The sequence below is a fragment of the Passer montanus genome, unplaced genomic scaffold (genome assembly GCF_014805655.1).
Source record: "Passer montanus isolate IOZ18808 unplaced genomic scaffold, ASM1480565v1 scaffold118, whole genome shotgun sequence".
Taxonomy (NCBI): domain Eukaryota; kingdom Metazoa; phylum Chordata; class Aves; order Passeriformes; family Passeridae; genus Passer; species Passer montanus.
In genome coordinates, this window is record NW_024358500.1 from 413,204 (window position 1) to 432,246 (window position 19,043).

The 19,043-nt window shown below is 49.0% G+C and overlaps 3 protein-coding genes across 7 annotated transcripts; 2 read left to right on the forward strand and 1 right to left on the reverse strand.

The window, feature by feature from the left end:
- Positions 1 to 50: 50 nt before the first annotated feature.
- Positions 51 to 6,828, forward strand: MAD2L2 (mitotic arrest deficient 2 like 2). Of its 3 annotated transcripts, XM_039697468.1 has the most exons (10): positions 487 to 508; positions 595 to 596; positions 2,548 to 2,599; positions 2,827 to 2,945; positions 3,512 to 3,583; positions 4,424 to 4,524; positions 4,640 to 4,734; positions 4,837 to 4,910; positions 5,928 to 6,020; positions 6,322 to 6,828. In XM_039697468.1, exons 3-10 carry the CDS (start codon positions 2,560 to 2,562, stop codon positions 6,361 to 6,363), a joined length of 636 nt encoding a protein of 211 aa, XP_039553402.1. In that variant the 5' UTR covers positions 487 to 508; positions 595 to 596; positions 2,548 to 2,559; the 3' UTR covers positions 6,364 to 6,828. The 3 variants fall into 3 exon arrangements, with proteins under 3 accessions (XP_039553400.1, XP_039553402.1, XP_039553399.1); XM_039697466.1 differs by lacking the exons at positions 487 to 508; positions 595 to 596 and adding an exon at positions 51 to 74; XM_039697465.1 differs by lacking the exons at positions 487 to 508; positions 595 to 596 and adding an exon at positions 624 to 1,126.
- Positions 6,829 to 7,749: 921 nt separating this feature from the next.
- On the reverse strand, positions 7,750 to 11,294 carry LOC120496744 (F-box only protein 44-like). The gene is made up of 6 exons (XM_039697464.1): positions 11,252 to 11,294; positions 10,821 to 11,134; positions 10,071 to 10,197; positions 9,283 to 9,378; positions 8,804 to 8,939; positions 7,750 to 8,103 (listed from the first exon to the last, which is right to left on the reverse strand). The coding sequence occupies exons 1-6, from the start codon at positions 11,263 to 11,265 to the stop codon at positions 7,969 to 7,971; spliced, it is 822 nt and encodes a 273-aa protein (XP_039553398.1). The 5' UTR covers positions 11,266 to 11,294; the 3' UTR covers positions 7,750 to 7,968.
- A 152-nt stretch (positions 11,295 to 11,446) lies between these two features.
- Positions 11,447 to 17,402, forward strand: FBXO2 (F-box protein 2). 3 transcript variants are annotated; one of them, XM_039697584.1, is made up of 6 exons: positions 11,447 to 11,501; positions 12,859 to 13,185; positions 14,263 to 14,389; positions 14,487 to 14,582; positions 14,918 to 15,064; positions 15,939 to 17,402. In XM_039697584.1, exons 2-6 carry the CDS (start codon positions 12,942 to 12,944, stop codon positions 16,057 to 16,059), a joined length of 735 nt encoding a protein of 244 aa, XP_039553518.1. In that variant the 5' UTR covers positions 11,447 to 11,501; positions 12,859 to 12,941; the 3' UTR covers positions 16,060 to 17,402. The 3 variants fall into 3 exon arrangements, with proteins under 3 accessions (XP_039553518.1, XP_039553516.1, XP_039553517.1); XM_039697582.1 differs by having other exon boundaries at positions 14,918 to 15,053; XM_039697583.1 differs by lacking the exon at positions 11,447 to 11,501 and having other exon boundaries at positions 11,518 to 13,185; positions 14,918 to 15,053.
- The last annotated feature ends 1,641 nt before the right edge of the window (positions 17,403 to 19,043 follow it).

The window sequence follows — 19,043 nt, forward strand, 5'->3', positions numbered from 1 at the left end:
GCAGTGGGGGAATGTGGAGAGGAATCGGGGACATTGGGAATCCCGGGGGACCGGGGTGCATGGTGCCGGAGGAGGTGGGGCCGGGAGGGGCGGGGGGCTCTGGGCGTGCGGGGGTCGCGGGAGGAGCGCAGGGCCATGCCCGGGAGCGCGGTGCGGGGCTGCCCGGCGCTAAGGAGGAGCTGCGAGAGCGCAGGATGCCGGCGGCAGCAGCGGCCCCTGCCCCGGGCACGGACGGGACAGACAAAGACCGGAGACAAAGGCGTGGCAGCCCGCGGGGGCGGGGAGCGGGTGAGCCCCGCTCACCTGCGCGGCGGGGCGGGCTCCGCTCTCCCGCGGGCTCCCCCCGCGTTGTGGGCCCGGGGAGGCAGAGCCGCTGGTGGCTCGGCGTGCCCCGCTGGCTGCGCCGAGGCAGCGGGGCGGGCACGAGCTCTGCGCGGGCACGGGGCCGGGGGAGACACGGGGGCCGTGCTGAGGCGGGGCCCTGGGCGGCAGTGGCGGGCGGCGGGCCGTGCGGGCAGCGCCGTGCCGGGAGGGAATGCTGAGGAGGGGCAGCGCCGTGCCCCGTGCCGGGAGGGATCCCCGGCGATTCCCGAGCGGTTCCCGGGCTCGGGAATGCTGAGGAGGGGCAGCGCCGTGCCGTGGTCGGGGGTCTGGCCCCATCCGCCCTCCCTCCTGCTCGCAGAGCGGGCGAGGAGCGGCGGTGGCTGCAGCCCGGCACGGCACGGCACGGCACTGCTGGGGCAGGCTGCGCGGGCTGCTCTGGGCTGGTGCGGGAGCTCTGGTGGCAGGCACGGGCAGGGCGGTGGGTTGTGCTTCCATGGTGTGCCCCATCCCCGGGTTGGGTGGAGTTGTGGCAGCCTGGGGCAGTGGAAGGTGGCCCTGCCTCTGGCAGGGTGTTATTACAGTAAATGAGCTTTAAGGTCCCTTCTAACCCAAGCTGTTCTGTGATTCCATGAGCTCCCAGCCTGCACAGTCCTTGAGCGTGTAGTGCCTAGGTCCTACTTTGTGACTGTGGAAGGGTGGATGCCTTGGGTTGCTCGGGCATCTCTTGAAGAAGGAATGAAGTTTAAGGGAGGATGTGAACCTAAACCTCTAAAAACACAGATTGTTTATGATACTCTGTAGTGTATGTATGATATGTTTGTGTATGTATGTATGTTTATGATACTCTGTAATGTATGATACTCAATTTGAGAGCCACTGTGGCTGGGGTGCTAAATGAGATGCTTAACTATGTTAATTCTGTTTAGTGTAGCAGATCACTAATATTCCAGGAAGTCCTTGTATACAGTGATATAAAATGTTATATATATATGTATATATATGTATACAGTGATATGTTATATATATATACACACACATATCTATATCTATAGATATATATATACATATATCTGTTTTAAAAACTGGGGATGAAAGTAGATCCCTGTTTTGTGCAGGTTGAACTAATTCTTTGCAGGTCTGGAAAACGTGTTGTGTTGCAGCTAAAACAGCTTGAGAATCAGTGTCTAAAGAGCTTATTGGAACATCTGTGGTTTGTCAAAAGTCTTTGTAGAACACCTGAGTTACTGGTGGAGCCAGAGGCATTTAAAGACCTCTGCAGCTCATGAATGGTGCTGCTGTTAGTGGTTAGAATTTGTTGGCTTGCAGAGAGTGTGGATAAAATAATGAAACAAAGTAAAGTTTCTAATAGATAATTATGTACACTGTGGCTTAAATTGTGTAAGGCATGGAGTCTGCTATGCAGGGGGAGCTGTTGGGAAGCTGAACTCCAGCATCTGCTGTTCAGTTGTTGGCACGTGAGAGCCAGTTTGTCACAATAATGTGCTGCCCTTTGCTGCTCACAAATTTTAGGCTCCCCAGGGGTGTAGTCACAGCCCAAGCCTGTCAGAGTTCAAGGAGCAGCTGAATGATGCTCTAAGTCACATAGTTCAGTTTTAGGTGGTCCTGTGAGGAGCAGGGAGTTGAACTCCATGATCCTTACAGGTGCCTTCCAACCTGAGGAATTTTATAATCCTGTGCCACAAAGTTGACTTAATTATGCAGCTCTGCAGGGTTTGCTCTCAAGGGTTTGCTCCTTGAGACTGCAGAGAGCATCTCAGAAGTTGTTGGCAGTGGCAGCAGTTGGAAACCTGTGTCAGTGGAAGATGTGGCTCCAAGCTTGGACAAGCAATGGTTTATGGTGGTGTCAGAATAAACCCAAAACCCTGAGAAGTTCTTGTGTTATAGTAAGAGATAGGGCTTAGAAAAGGCAAGTACTATGGAGCTTTAAAAAAACCCCAGTGTTTCTTGCGTTACTAAAAAGGATTTGTCTGAACTTTCCTGTATCCCAGAAATGGAGGGAGACTGAAAACCCCAGTAATTAAATTATGAATAATCTCTCATCCTGAGATGTGAGCACTGGTTTGTGCACTGCTGGTAATCCCTGAGGACAGACTGGGCTTATGGGGGGTGCTCACAGGGTCTTCTGGTGTACAGCTCCATGAACAGTCTAGATGAATAATGCAGGAGCCAGAGGATAATCATTCCTTTTGTGGTTTCTTCCAGGGTCTGGGGAAGATGACCACTCTCACAAGGCAGGACCTCAACTTTGGGCAAGGTAATGTGTTATACTAAGCTGCAGCTGGTGTCCTTGTGAGGCTCCTCTTGGGTACTGAGCTTGGGGGAGTCTTGTAGGGTTGCTTTGTCCCTAAACTTTCTGCAGCTAAGAGGAGGCAGGTGAAATTTATGCAGAAAAAACTAACCTGTAAAAAAGGTCCCCTGAGTCTATGGTGTTGCTCTACTTTCCCACACCTTATTCCAGCATCCTTTACTTCTGTTTTTCAGTTGTTGCAGATGTTCTTTCAGAATTCCTGGAAGTGGCTGTTCACCTCATCTTGTATGTCAGAGAAGTTTACCCTATTGGGATCTTTCAGAAGAGGAAAAAATACAATGTACCTGTCCAGGTAGGAGATTTTCCTGGAAGCTGACAGCCACGTGGACAAGCAAAATAGCAAGGATCAATCAACACTCACCAGAAAAAAACTTACACTGCAAGTGATTGTTTACTGTACTTATTTTTGAGGACTTTTTAATGGACTTATTTTTGAGGAGAGCTTAGTTCCTGTCATAAGAGAGAACAGCCCCATAGCTGAGGATACAGCAAGTGGGACAAGCAGCTCATGGATAGCAGTAGTAGAAGCTGCCCCAGCTCTGTGCAGTGAAGTAACAGGAGAGCGTGTTTACTAGGAAGTAGAGATGGTTGGAATATGCTGTTCCCAATATGCTGTTCTGGGTATGCATTGCAGATTTACAACAACTGTGTGGGTGCAGTGATCTGCCTCAGCTGATCAACCCTTCCCTGAAGGAATTGCTGATTTGAATGGGCAACTCAGCATTTTTCAGCACTATTTGAAGCATGATTTGAGTGCCTTGTACACCCTAGTGCTTCTGTTTAAATCTTCCCTTCCCTTTTAGCATTGTCCTGGCTCATGTCAAACACAGCTCTGACTCTTCCCTGTGTTTGCTGCAGATGTCCTGCCACCCAGAGCTGAACCAGTACATCCAGGACACGCTGCACTGTGTAAAGCCACTGCTGGAGAAGGTGAGCTCACACTGGGGACCTGGGCAAAAGTACTGCAGGTGGATTTACTAGGAAGTAAGAGAACATAAATATTATCTTAACTGCAACATTTGTTTACACATGTACCATACACAATATACTAGCTGATAGAAGTTCCTAACAAAACTAAAATCATCATAACCTTTCCTGGCAGTTAAGACCCTGCCTTGCTTGTCTCATGTACCACACAAGGACACATGTCTGTGTATTTCCAGTTACATCATCCTACCTTTCTGCTTTACAATCCATCCGAGTTTAAGCACCTGCTGTGGCAGAACAGTTTGAATGCTTTGCTGTGAACCAGGAAGCAAAGGTAGGCCTGGACTCCAGGTTTTGCAAGAGAATGGTGTGACCAATGAAATATTCCAGGAGGCTGCTGGCAGGTTTTGTATGCCTTGCTCTTTACAGACAGTCTTAATGCACATGTAGAAAATGGAATTAGGTCTGTTCTAAATTGTGGTTGTACAAAGCTGCTCTGTTTGGACAATGGTCTGAATGTATCTTAACTTCATCAGTGTCCCTCCCAGAGTGATGCAGTGAGATGGCTGTGCATTTCCTCCTTTGTTCCAGAACAGAATCTAGAGGAATTTGCAATTTAGCACACTTCCTCTCCCTCAGCCACAAGCTGGCAGCTTAACATCCAGCAAGAAATGGCTTTGCAAAAGCATTTTTTTTTCTGATTGCTAAGAATAATCTGAAGTCAGGTTTTGGATAAGTGCTTTCGCTGTGAGCCCAAACAACTCCACTGCATCAAAGAATGTGAAGCACACTGTGGGCAGCAGACAGTTTAAGGGAGGGATTTTTCTGTCTTGGTTCCTGCAGAACGATGTGGAGAAAGTTGTGGTTGTAATTCTGGATAAAGAGCACCACCCCGTGGAGAGATTTGTCTTTGAGATCACCCAGCCACCTCTTCTTTCCATTAGGTGAGGTTTCCACTTCTGTTTGCCCATGGCATCCAACACCCAGCCCTGAAAGATATTCTGGGAGCAACTTCAGGCCTTTGCTGCATGCCAGTAACAACTGCTGTCTCCTCCACAGTTCTGAGTCCCTGCTGTCCCACGTGGAGCAGCTACTGCGTGCCTTCATCCTGAAAATCAGCGTGTGTGATGCTGTGCTGGACAACAACCCCCCAGGTAAATGTCACTTGGATCCAAACAGCCTCATGCCTGGCGTTGGTTGGCTTGGCTGACCCTCTGGGAGCTGTCCCCTGAGCTGGAACCTGACACTTCTCTTAGGTTGCACCTTCACAGTTCTGGTTCACACGCGGGAGGCCGCCACACGCAACATGGAAAAGATCCAGGTGATAAAGGTGAGTGATATCCTCAGGTATCTGATTGTGTGTGAGAAGCTGCATAGCAAAGACTGGGCAGTGCAGAGTTTTTGGCATCTTTAAGGTTAAGGCTGAGAGATATTTTGAACGTGGAGGTTGGTGTCACATGAGGCACATCATAACTGTACTTGAAATGTGGTGAAATGGTTTATGCTGGTGAGCTGACAGCACATTTCCCACACACAGCCACCTCTGCAGATGACTTCAAGTCTTGAAATAGATTGTAACAATACTCACTGTCCAGTGCTTGCTCAAACACTTGGAAATACTCAGGCATGTAGAACAGGTAGTTGAATTTAATCAAGCAAAAAAGCAGCCGTCACCCACCATCCACTGTGTGGTGGCTGATTTTGTATAAAGAGCAAGAAAGACTAAGATTAATGTAATGAGTAGGTTTGGGGGCACAAATACATTGTATCTTACAGGAAACTGTGTGCAGAACACTTTCTAAAGAAGATTATTTTTTAAGAATCCTTGCTTAGATACAAGGAATCTTTTTTCCTGAGTCAAGTTATTTTCAGTGTCATAAGGCATAACAAATAAAGCTAGCAAAGTATAAAATAGTTTCAAAATGAAAGTCTGTTCTGTATTGCTTGGCAATGGAAACTTGTGTAGTAGACCCACCTGTAGACTTCCAAGGCAGGATGGAAACCCATGCCTTAAGCATTCTGGAGTTGCAGTTCAATCTTGGTGTAATGAACTGGGCATGGTAGCTCAGGACAGCTGAGAGTGTATCTTTTGAAGAAGTGAGATGTCACCTTTGCAGTAAATGAAGTGGGTTGACCTCACAGTTTGATGCTGTAACTGAAGACAATTATGCTGAGCATTGGGGACAAGCATGTAAGTGTTTTGTTGTTGTGGAATGTTTGAATTGCCTGTTCCTTCCCTCAGCCACTCTGTCTCTCTTTCAACTTAACACAAAACAAGTGCTGAGGAGGAGCTCACCTTACAGCACTGCTGGGTGCTGCCTCTAACACCTTGTGTTCCTGCCCCCAGGATTTCCCTTGGATCCTTGCTGATGAGCAAGACGTGCACATGCACGACCCCCGACTTATTCCCCTGAAAACCATGACATCTGACATCTTAAAGGTGAGCAGGGCATTCTGACCAAGAGGTGCTGAACCTACTGTAGTTCTGAGCTTTGAATGTTCTGACATCAGCTCTGCAGTTTTCTGTGGTGTAACAACTTTAAAACATACTGCTGAGCAGTAGCTGAGTCTTGCAGATGTCTGTGCCAGTAATCAAAGCAGGGCAAGACTCCTCATAGTAAAATAGGAAACCTGGTTATGGGGGAAGGTATAAGCACTTCCTATTCAGCCTGTTGCAGGCTTTTTTTTTTCCATTCACCTGCCTGTATACTAACAGGACTGTTGCTTGTTTCTCTCTCCAGATGCAGCTTTATGTAGAAGAGCGAGCTCACAAAGGCACCTGATTTCAAATCTTCCTTGCCTTCAAGCTTCATCTGATCTTCCAGTGGAGTAAGATCTGTCACAAACTGTATCTTGTTAACCATCTCTTCAGCTGGCCTTCTGGGTGAATGTAGAGCAGCTGCTGCCTCTTTATTTCAAGTGCTCTTACCACTGTATAAAGAACTGACTTGGAATGGGGAGCCAGAGCCTGTTCCCATCTTGACTTGTGTGAGAGTACAGGTGTTGAAACAGTGCATCCCTGGGGAGTCAGTGCTTTATTACCAGTCCAGTTCTCACCTGAAAAGGGCAGCTCCATTGCACACAGGCAGTGATAGACAGCTAGGAGCTGTCACACAGTCCATAAGAGCAACATTTGTGCTAAGGGGGAGCGAGGCCTTATGTAGTGTCTGTCCACTGTGACCATCCCAAGTAGTCTTCAATAAATACCAACTTTTACCCCAGTTGAACTGGGCTGAGTTCTGTCAAAACCAGGCTCCCTTCTTCAGTGAAGAAGTATTTTTATTTTCTGTGTAGCTTCCACTGCTTTTCTGGCCTGTATGTGGACTCTGTCAATTCCTATGAAAGGCGGTACAACCTTGGTCTCTCCTCTTTCACTCAGAGGTGGCATTAGAAATGTGGAATTTGTTTGCCCAGCAAGGACATCTGCCAAGTATCCTACTCCTAACTGAGAATAAGCAAGGAAAGCACTAATAATCCTGTCAGAGGAGATGGAACAGGGCCTTAGCATTAGTTCTGGGTATGTAAGGGTGGGAGACACAGTTCAAACAAGCTGAGCTTGTTTGTCAGAGAATTTGGTACACTAGCCTGTCCAGCACCTCCCGCTTCCTCCAAGTAACAAGTGTAGGAACATTACAGATCAAGTCTGGGCACTGCTTTAACATTTTATATTGGGTTACACTGCTCAGTATAAACCAAAGGTGATGTGGGAATAGCCCAGCACAATCAAAAGGCACTTGTGTTGTTAGGCAGCTGCCTGAAGGGACTTTTTACCTCCTCTTTCTCTACCTGTTTATTCAAACACCAAGGGACTGTTTTGGATAGGAAGGCAGGTACCATTTTGATCACACAGGCTTAAGAGAAAGGATAAGGAATTCACTGCTAGTGACACAGCACTTAGGAACAAGGAGTGACAGTTTCCTGATGCTATGAAGGGTCTTATGCAGATCATAAATCTTAACTGAATATTAAAGCTGAAACAGGAAAGAAAATACCATACAAAACAATCTGTGGCACAGTCCTTGTAGATACCATTGATAATCTGAAATTAAGCATTTTAGCCTTATCTTTCCTATGTTCCATAAACAAGAAAGTGTCTTTAAGACTGTGTGTGTTAGCTTAGGAACATATTAACTAGAAAGGATAGATCTCATATTTAATTGTCCCAGTTCTTCTCTGGAAGGGCACTAATAATCGGAGTAGCATCCATGGTAGAAGAGAATGGAAGATGAAGACAGAACACCATTCCAAAGGGCTGGGCCTGCTGAAGTTCTGCTGTGAACAAGAGCTGCAAGACAAAGCTAGGACACACCCAGACAGCACAGGCAGATCGTGCACCCAGGGCCACTTGGTTACAGTCCTGAGGTAAAAGCAAACCCTTCCACAGTGCTTCACATCCCAATGGTGATGCTGCTGTTTGTCACACGGACCCCATACCATCCTGCCCAGAACTGGGTGTCCTGGCCCCCGTGCTGGAACCAGATGTAACGAACTCCTGCTGGGTAATTCCGGAAGGTGTGGGAAACCTGGACAGAAAAGAGAATTCCTCTTAATTTGCCTAAATGAACCAGTGTTCACCTAGAAGCTCAGAAAACTACAGTGTGTGAGTCTTAGAGCTCTTCCTGAGCCCAGATAACTTTCATTGAAAGTGCACCATTCCCTGTTTTTTGGGGGAGGAGGGGGGTGACAGGGGGAGGAAAGAAGCCTTTCTCACTCAGCTTCTCCCCAAAATCCTATCTGAGCTAAGCTAACATTGAGCTTGATTTTTAAGTGCATGTATAAGTAACATCTAATGCAGAATGTACAGCAAATCAAACCAGTTAAACACCTGTAACTGTTTAAGAAAAGTTAAGTCTGCAATACTTGGATATCCATGCAGTAGTTTTAAAACAGTTTCTTGCCCCTGAAATCTGCTCTTGTTGTTTAATTATTTAGACAGAATCTCACATAAAACCAAGAAACAATTAAAAAGACTGCATTAAAACAACACAGAAGCCCATAGGATACTCTATAGAAAATGCTGGGCACCTAAAAATAGTATCTGTCTCATTCAGGACACTACTGCTTCTTCAGCATCATCAGTAGCAAGCACTGACTCACCTTCTCTACAGAGCAGAGGAGGCTGAAGAGCAGAGAAAGTCCACTGGCACTTTTGGCCAAGTAAGACTTGCAACACAAGTGTCACAACACTGCTGTAAAGCTCCTGCCTCCCTGGCTGCTGCTCACCTCTCTCCACTTGGCATCACTCCACTGCTCAATGACCACTGGCTCGGGATGGAATTCCTCCAGGACGTCGTGGTTTGTGGAGAGCAGCCTCACGGTGAGCTCGTAGCGGCACCCGCAGTCAAACCTGGCAGCGTACCTGGAGAGGCAGGAGGAATCAAGGAGCAGGGCTGTATATACAGCATTCAGCTTCCTTTATTTTTCAAAAGCAGTCTCCAAGGGGATCCCTGTCTGCAGAGGAAAAGGAGTGAAGGAGTGTCATCCCCATAGCTATAGAGAAGGTGTAGAACTTAGAGCTATCCCACCCTTCACAGGATTGCCACTGTGTAGTCCACTGAGTAAGTTTAGATTTAGCTTATTCTTCCTCAAGAACTACAACTCCCAAAGAATAAAAAACTGATTTTATGTCATGAAAAGCTCCAGAAGCCTAGCTTACCTCTAGACCAATGCCAGAAATTCTAATTTTCAGTGCTTCCACTCACCAGTCCTTGACTGTAATTTCAGGCCGTTCCTCATCCATCAGCTGATTCCAATAGCCTTCTTTTTCCAGGGTAATGAGTTGAGACTTGAAACATGGCCTGAAACGGACATAGAAATACAGTTCTGCAGAACACTTCTTTCTTGCTGTCCTTTTCCTGACAGCTTTAATACCCACCCAGATCCTGAAGGCCCACAAAGCTGACCTGGCTAAACCCCGCCTTATCCATAGTCAGAACCTGACAAGAAAATGAACCAAATTAGCTTCACCCCAAGATAAAAAGAACAGTTACTTACAAGCTGGATTAAGAGGGGTCTCTTTATTGATGTACTGGTAACAAGAAACCAGTGCCTAGTGCTTGTAAAAGCTGTTGATTCTCTGGTGACAGCTTTTATTACAAATTGTTTCTGTGACACACCTACCACTCCTGAAGGTTACAGAGCTTTGACCTTGTCTTGTCAGTGCAGTTGACTGAGTTTGCCAGACCCTTAACCTTTCTCTACCACTTTTGGGAGAGGAGAAGCAGGGATCCCATGAGGATTATCCTAACTATAAAAATTCCAGGAAGTTCCTGGTCAGGCAGGGAAATTTAGCCCCTGCTGTGATCAATTCTCTCAGCAGTACCCATCTCTTTAGATTAACTGGCATGAAGGGTTAATGAAGCTCCTTCCTTTTCCCACAGGTGATCTAAGGTTCAGTAACCTGCCACCAGCCTTCTAACCATGGTGCCTTTTCAGACAGATGGGAGGAAACAGGTTTCCCAGCTCCAGATAACTGGAATCCAGCTCTTACCTATATGAAGTGACAAAGTATTTGTGTACTCTGGTGTCAGGCACATCATTTCCATGAGCTCCAGGCAGATCTTCAATTTTCCACCTATCTCCTCCATTCTTATCAAGTCTCCAGTGCTGGAAGTTCTCTAAAAACACAGGTGTCCAAGGTGAGGGTTAGGACCTCACTTCAGCTACCAGCAGGATCTCAGCTTTTGTTAGAATCAGCAACAGAAGAATTCTAGGAAGCTACTTGATGTTTTCAGATCCACTGTATTTCCCTACAGCTCTAAGTGACTCCTGTCTTTATGCTGCCATTACCTTTATGTGGCTGTCAGCATCTAGGACAGCAGGTAGCAGATTCCTGACCTCATCAGAAAATCAGCAGCAGCAATAAAAGTAGGATTACTGTAGTTATATTAGTCAAGTCCTTGGTAATAAAAGTTCTCCAGCTGCCCAAATGTTTGGTCCCAATACCTGATCGTTTCACTACCACACTGTACTTGCAGTGCAAATTAATTGTCACTGCCTGCCATATTGGAATCTTTTGATTCCAGATTTTTCTGGCTAAAACCACAAAGTATTGGTAAATACATAGGTATCTGCCTACAGCAGTTTTACTGCAGGAGTCGAGCTGTGATCTGGCCTAGCAGAGCTCCACCCAACAGCTGGACAGTCCCACAGCACTAGCAGCAGCTGAGCCATGCATGACACTGACTCACCCGGACTGCTCGGAAACTCTTACTCCTTTATTATAAATAGTGAAACAAACCTTCAGCACAAGGGTTCTTGATTAAGTTTCTCTTCAAGTGGCAGAGCACATAGAAGGTCCTCCAGTCAGAGACGCTCCTCTCCAAGCTGTGACGATAAAACCCGTCGCGCTGGCACTTGCGCTTCCACAGCGTGGTCAGGTCCACCACGTAGCGCCACTGCGAGCACACCAGCCGGCAGCTGCGGAGCAGGTCCCGGGCGGGCAGCAGCGACAGCAGCTCCACCAGCACGTCCTCGGGAAGGTCCGCGATGCTTGCCATGGCAGAGCGCGGGCCGCAGGAGGGCGACGGCGGATCCCCGGCGCGGCGGGCCGAGCTGCCGGAAGCACAGGCGGTTTCCCCTCGTGACTAACAGCCTCCCGGCCAGCCCCAAACCCGCTCCCCGCCGCGATCCCGGCCCCGGGCCCGCCCGAGGGCCCCGGCCCGGCCTCACCTGGCTCCGCCCATCTGCGCCTCCGGACGCGGATGTGGGGCCGCGGGGCGGGGCCGGGACGGGGCGGGGCCGCGCTTGGGCGAATCGCGGGGCGGGGCCTTTGGGCGGGGCCTTTGGGCGGGGCCTTTGGGCGGGGCCTTTGGGCGGGGCCCGGCGCTCTATCCCGGTGGGTGCCGTGTCTGGGCAGCCCAGCCCAGCCCGGCTCCGGCCAGCCCGGTTCCGGCCAGCCCGCGCAGCCGCCGCCGCTCAGGTAAGAGCGCTCGGTGCCTCCCCTGAGCCTCCGCGGGTTTTCCCCGGTGTCCCCTGGGCAGCGCTGGGGAAGGAGGAGGGACGCGCGTGTGCCCCGAGCGCGTCAAGGGATGGGCAAAGCTGCCCCGAGCATGTCCTGGGCAAAGCCTTCCCGGTTTGGATGCTTACCTGGGGGAGAGAAGGAAAGGTACCTCTGCTCCTCTCCCGAATGCGGGGGGAAGCCTGGCTAACAGCGGGGAGGGAGCAGGAGAGGCTTCTGAAATTCCTGTACGAGATGAAACCAACATGATCCCTCCCGGCTACTTTTAAAAAATTGCGTTTTGGCCTTCGGGACTGTGGTTGAGGGTTGGAAGTGCGGGGAAAATAAAAAATCACTAATGCTGTCCCATAAAAGCCAGGGAGTTCTAAATTACAGTTTGCCCCTGCTGGGTGCAGTGCAGATAGAGGACACATCTGAACATCTAGATTTAGGATGCTGCTACAGCAGTGACTCCCAGTTTCTTCCCTTCCTTGCCAGGTTTGGCACCCCCGCATTTTGTTTAGTTGCATGCCAGGCTATTTCACCTCTGTTCCTAGTGCTCTCCCAGGCTTAATGAGTCATTCCCGAGGGGTTTGGCTGCATCCATGCAGTTTGCTGCAATCTCAGCAGCTTCCCAGCACCAGGACTCAGGTGACATAAAAGCAGTGTCACAGTGCGTCCCTCAGGGATGACACGGGCTCTGAATCTGCACACTCATCTTTCCATAGCCCTGCAGCACCTGGACTGGACCTCAGGGCAGCAGAGAGCTGTTTGGAGTTCAGAATTAGCACATGGAGTTAGAGCAAACACTTCTGACTTAATTCCTCCAGTTATGAGGCCATAGACAATAGGATATTAGAGAAGATCAGCTGAGTTATTTTCAGTTATGTTCAGACCTTTACTTTATACAGGCTCCTGATTAAGTGCCAGCACTCTGAGGAAAAGACTGTCAGATATAGAATGAACCACTGCAGAGGTGCCTGGCAAGAAGCTGGAATATTTAAGTACTGCTTTGCAGCATTTGTTAGCAGGGATGTTCTTAAAGGCAGAACAAACACCCATGTGCCTTCCTCTGCAGAGGAAATCATTACTAGGATGTTGATTTTTGCAGCAGCAGAGATTCTGGAAGGGCTGATTCCAGCCTGGAAAATGAACAAACTCAGTGGTCAAATACACACATTTTGTGGGCAGATTTCATTCAGGGCTTTTACTTAGAATATAAAAATAGTAATCTGCTTCAGGCTATTAATGTAATGAGGAGCAGGAGACCTTGAGGCTAGGAATCCAAATCATGCCTTCAGATAAAATATTTATTTTCCCTTTTTTTCTACTGCATCAGTGTCTGGCATTGCTGAAGCTGGGAGAACCTCACCATTGCTTTGCACCCTGTGCCTCAGCCAGCTGTGCCCAGCCTGCCCCAGGATGGAGTCCCTCCCTGAAGCAGTCCTGATCCGAATCCTGGCCTCGCTGCCTGCCGTGGAGCTGGTGCTGGTGTGCCGCCTGGTCTGCTGCCAGTGGAAGAACCTGGTTGATGGAGCTGCACTTTGGATCCTCAAGTGTCAGCAGGAAGGCCTCACCAGAGCAGAGTCAGATGCAGAGAACTGGCAAAGCTTCTACTTCCTGAGTAAGAAAAGGAAGAATCTCATCAAGAACCCATGCGGTGAAGGTGAGAGGATCACAACAAGCTTCAGGGTGTCAGAGAGATGACCAGTCACTGAGAATTGTGTTTGTCTAGTCTGTGAAAATAGATCTTAGTTGCTGTCAGGTTGCAGAATTTTCTCCCTGCCCAAGAGTAAAGTCACTCAATCCATACAGGCAAATCATTTAATGAGCACAAAGACCCTTGATAATCAGCCTTTGCAAAGGGCTTTATATGACATTAACTTTATCTAACCTCTGCAAGGATCTAAATCATGTTTGAGACACAAAGATGTCCTGGTAGAAACCATCCAACACAGTAATGGCTGTGGCATTTGTTTCTCTATTGCTTCTTGCTAAGCCATGACAGGAGAGATGAAGCCTTTCCCAGCTCAGGGGTGAGTCTACCTTCAGCTCACCAAGCCCTTCAGGCTTCTTTCCTTGCAGCAGCTCAGGCCAGTCATGTTTTTACCCTCCTCACCTCAGCCCATGTTACAGACTGGGCACACACCCCATGTGCCATTATTCTGAATTTGTGACCTTCACTTGCCAGAGCTATAAGCTGCTTAGCAATAAGCAGCAGTAACCAAGCCTCACAACCCCAGCAGCAACAATTTCACACATCACAGACCAAAGCAGTATCAACACAGCTCCCCCATTTTGTTTACAAGTGACCTTCTGCAAGCTTTTCCAACATCCAGGTTTCTCTCTTGAAAACCCTGATGTTTAAGGTCTTACTGCTTCAGAAAATACCACTCAGTGCTTTAGAAAACTTAGAAATAAATCAATCAGCGTCTGTCCCCAGAGTCTTTGTGTGCTGTGACACTGAAACTGGTGACACTGTTCAGAATACCTGAATTCTCTCCCTGGAGTACATAAACCCCCATGTGCACAGCTGGGGAATGCTAAAGTTTGGAGTGATTAGGCTCAGTCAGACTAAAGGTTTTTTCCTGACCTCTACTTGACAAACATATCCATAGTCTGCATATCAGATTACTGCTGTGTCTAATATCAAACTTTCACAAGGCAGAGGAGGGTTCCAGTGGGAGGGTCGAGTTCCCCACATCCACAGGACTCATCCAAGTCTCTTTTCTGACATTTGCAGAAGGCTTGGAGCACTGGGGAGAGGTAGAGAATGGAGGTGATGGCTGGAAAATTGAAGAGCTCCCAGGGGACTTTGGAAAAGAATTTCCTAGTGAAGAAGTGCATAAATACTTTGTCACATCTTATGAGTAAGGCTGCTTTCTTCTCTTACTCAGGAAAGAGGGCATTTTTGGTTCTCCCAGCCCCAGGAGAGACTGTCATACCAAGTAGCATCTTGTGTTTCAGGTGGTGTCGAAAGGCTCAGGTCATTGACCTCAGGGCTGAGGGCTACTGGGAAGAGCTGATGGATACAACCCAGCCTAAAATCATGGTAAGAGACTGGTAAGTATTAAGGAAGGCTCTGAGGACAGGCAGAGGGTTAAGAAAGATAAGGAAGAGAGGGCAGGCATAGACCTTGTTTATATATTGGGCCTTAAAACCTCAGCTGCCAGGGTCCTGGATGTGGGACAGGGCTCACAGACAGTTCACAGGCTTTAAACTGTTGGAGCACATGAGCTCCAAGCCCAGGTTCCTGTGGTCAGTGAGGGGAGGTGGTGGGCTGGCCTAAGAACCATTGCAGATTTCCATCTCAAGGCAAGGCCTCAGTGACTTGGTGAGCATGGTGGAGCCTTTGCAGAGCTCTTAGAGGTAATGCCAACACCTTGGCTCTCCTTTAGGTATGCAGGACGCAGTGATGCTGGCTGCCTCTATGAGCTGTGTGTGAAGCTGCTCTCTGAGAATGAGGATGTGCTGGCTGAGTACAAAAGTGACACTGTCACCATCCCAGAGGGAAATGATGCCAGCTGGACTGAGGTGAGTTACAGGTATGGGCTCAGCAGGTGACACCCAACCTACATGAATCAGGAATATTTTTAAGCAGAAGGATTCTCCAAGGGGAGGAGAAGGCTCTGTCGTGTGTTCTCTGGAGCCATGATCCTGTGATTGAAAAAGGAAAAGGGAGGCTGCTTTACAGGAAACTTGCTGAGTCACCACTAGCAGGTGTAAGGTGCAGGAGATGTCACAGAATCACAAGGTTGGAAGAGAACTTCAAGAGCATTGAGTCCAACCTGTTCCCTGACACCTCAGCTAAACCCTGGCACCCAGTGCCACATCCAGGCTTTGTTAAACACCCCCAGGGATGGGGACTGCACCCCCTCCCTGGGCAGCCATTCCAGAGCTTTATCACCCTTTGTGTGAAAAACTTTTTCCTAATATCCAGCCTATATTTCCCTTGCAGCAGCTTGAGGCTGTGTCCTCTGGTTCTGTCAGTGCTGCCTGGAGACAGAGCCCAGCCCCAGCTGAGCACAGGCACCTTTCAGGAGCTGTGCAGAGTGATGAGGGCACCCCTGAGTCTCCTTTTCTCCAGGCTGAGCACCCCCAGCTCCCTCAGTGGTTCCTCACAGGGTTTGTGTTCCAAGCCCCTCCCCAGCCTCGTTGCCTGCTCTGGATGTGCTCAGGCATCTCAATGTCCTTCCCAAACTGAGGGGCCAGAACTGGACACACAATGTCCAGCTGGGAGTGATTCGGTGGCCTCGGAGCAATGGGATCAAAGCTTCTCCCACTGTCAGTGTCCCAGTGTTACCCAGCCTGGCAGCTCCGACTGTGGCCAGTGGGGCTGAAGGCTCTGTGCACTGAACAGCAGTAGGTTTGTGGTGGTTTGACACTTACTAACAATCATTTTTATGTCTTTTCCCAAAGATCTCTCACACCTTTTCCAGCTACGGGCCCGGGGTGCGCTTCGTGCGCTTTGAGCACGGCGGCCAGGACACGCTGTTCTGGAAGGGCTGGTACGGCGTCCGTGTCACCCACAGCAGCGTGACAGTGGAGCCATAGCCATGCTCAGCCAGGATCTGCATGCTGGGCTTGACTTCCCTCAGGGCATCCCTAGCCTTTGGATGGTTTCTGCATGGTGCTGCTGCTGGCTGTAGAGCAAATGGCCCTTCTGCACAGGACGCCAGGAGCCACCACCCATCCTTCCTCAAGAGGACTATGCAAAGAATGTGAATGAATTTGTGGATGCACCACAAGACTCGGCCTCACCACTTGCACTGGTGTTCTCTGTCAGACAGGAGATCACCTAAAAATCCTGCAGACCTCCTCTGTTAGTCTGTAATCCCTGGCGCCCAGCCTGAGTCAGCTGTCTCTCCTGCCTGCTTCCCTGACTTGGGCACTCCTTAACTTGAAGGGATACTTTAAGTATATTTTCTGGAAGGTAGAGTGGGAAGAAAAGAATAAGGAAAACCACAGACCCTGTGTCTCAAAACATACCAGGGAAACCCAGAGCCCTGTCCCCAGCTGTTTCCATGACATGCAGTGAGAACCTTGGCTTCTTCCATTTATCAAAAGGTAACATTCTTTACCACAGAGGAGCTCTAGCTTGGCTGTCAATACTGTTAGTTCATTTTTTAGTGACAATGCAAAGCAAGAGAGGTTGAATCCTTTTCTCTTACACTGTTCCCAGCATCCATTTATCAAGGAAAGTGTTGGAAAGAGAAACATGTCTGGTGTCCAGCCCGGGGGCTTCATTTGGCTCCCTCAGATAGATGGCATCCAAGAGTAATTGCTGGCAGAGAGAGAGATGACAGCAACTTAGGGAAGTGGGTTAGAAAAAAAATTTGGGATAGGGTCCAGAAACAAATGAAAACAAACTCATTTACCCCTCCCTGGCCTCTGCATGCTTCTTGCAGCAAGCATCCTGGTTATCCAGTGTGATTCTGCTAGCAGGACACAGAGCTGCTGGCCTCACTCCACCTCTGCTGTCTGCAAGCACAGTCTGCCTCTGCCATGTGCTGCTGACAAGACAGAGCTTCAGTCTCCCACCTTTCTGGATATCACTCAGGGCTGTGTGCCCCATCCTGAACAGACCTCTAAGCATTCCTGAACCAAGACTGTCCCTGCTAGTTATTCCACTCAGAAGAGCATCCCCTAACAGAGCTGGTGTTGCCTAAAGAAAGTCTATTTTTGTGTCTGTGTGTTTTCCCTCCCTGGGCTGCCATTTGAGTGCCTCTTTGCACATGTAGTGACTGCTACTGCCTGCAGCCAAAGGAAGGAGCTTCCCACCTGGACCCTGTGCATGCTACTTCCTCAGGCTTTCTGCACACCTGCACCTGGGTGCCACACACACACAGAGTCCAGGCAAACATAATAAAGTGACACAATTGTGTGTGGATTTCCTCTTTTGTACTGGGTGTTTGTCCCCTGTGCTCAAGCATCCGCCTTCTGATGATGTGGAGCATGTCAGCCAGCTCTCTCCAAAAGCAGCAGTCACTGAGCTGTGTGTGATACCATGGGTGTCCCTGAAAGAGGCACCTGCTCTGTTCCCAGCACCCTGAGGCCATGGGAGGCACCTAATGTGCAGTGGGTCTGCAGTGTAACAGCAAGCAGAAGTGCATTCAAACAGAGTGGGAGTCCATTCAAGGCACAGAGAAGGCACAGGGAGGCTTCTACAGAGCCCAGCCCTGCTGCACACCTTCCAGGTCATTTGTCACGAGCTCTGCTGTGAGTTCAACCTCAATTCTGGCCCAGGAGGCACCAGCATCAGTTCAGAATGTAGTTGTTTCCCTTCCCTTACCCCTGCACACACTGTCATGCAGTGCTGCTTTACCCCCCCTTAGCCTTTAGTGCAACTTTTAGTTAATAATCAGCTCACTGCCAACTCCCTGCCCCCAGAAGAAACAATCCCTCCATTTGTCCCTGAGGAATCAGTATAGTGAGGGGATCAGTATTTCATGCAATGCAACTGTTAAACTGAACCTCTCCTAAGTGACCATCCTACAGTCAGGATAAACCTCAGAATTAAGCCTTCAGATGCTGTGGCCCTTGCACATATGAGGTAGGCCCATGGTCCCCACTTTGGGTTTGTCTAGGCACAGCCTGCCCAGCAGCTCTGTTAAAATGAACACAGCTGCCTGAGCTCTGTTCTCCAGCACTCCCTCTTTATGCCACTACTCCCCTGTCCTGGTTTAGGGCAAATCTGGGAGAAAACTTCCAAAGGGGGCCCCTCCAGAAAGCAAACCCACACGGCCCCTCCTCACAACCTGTTCAGGAAGGATTCCTCAGAGAGAAGTGGAAAGAACCTGTTTATTTAACAGTCAAAGCACCTCCAGCACACAAAATGAACAATACCAGATGACAGCACTCTTTCACCACTCTGAAAAAGACGGCAAATCCAGAAAGTCTCTCCTGGTAGTGGTCACTGTTATTGGTCCCTCTGGTGCTGGAGATAGCTGCTGCAGCCACAAGATGCAAACTCTCTGTGTGTGCCAGGTCCCAGATCCAGAGCAGGCTCGAGTGGTTTCAAGAAAAGGAAAGAAAAACAGTCCAGGGAAAATTTGGACTGCCTAGGTAGACTAACTAACAAGCAGAAGCAAAAGCAGGAGCAAAGCAGGAGCAGGAGCAAAGTGAAAGCAAAAGCAAAAAGCAAAAACAGCACTATGCACTGTCCTGTCTGTGTCCCGCCGACTGTGGGGGAGTGAGCAGGCTGATAAAACAAAACAAAACGAAACAAAACACAAAACCAAAACGAAACACTTTTCAGAGCCAGTCTTGAAGGCACAGAACATAATATCCAGCATAAATAGAACACAAAACTGGGGATACAAGCATCATAACGTCCCCCTAGTACACCCCATGTTCACATTTGCTGTCAGGGGCCACCTGCAAAGCTTGTCCTGACCTTCCCACTCCCCTCCAAGAGTGTTTTCCCAGACACTCAGTGCCTGCAGCCTCACTGCAGAGAACAGCCACCTCTGCTTCACAGAGCTGCTCACAAAGCCAGGGCTGACCTCAGGGGAGCAATTACTC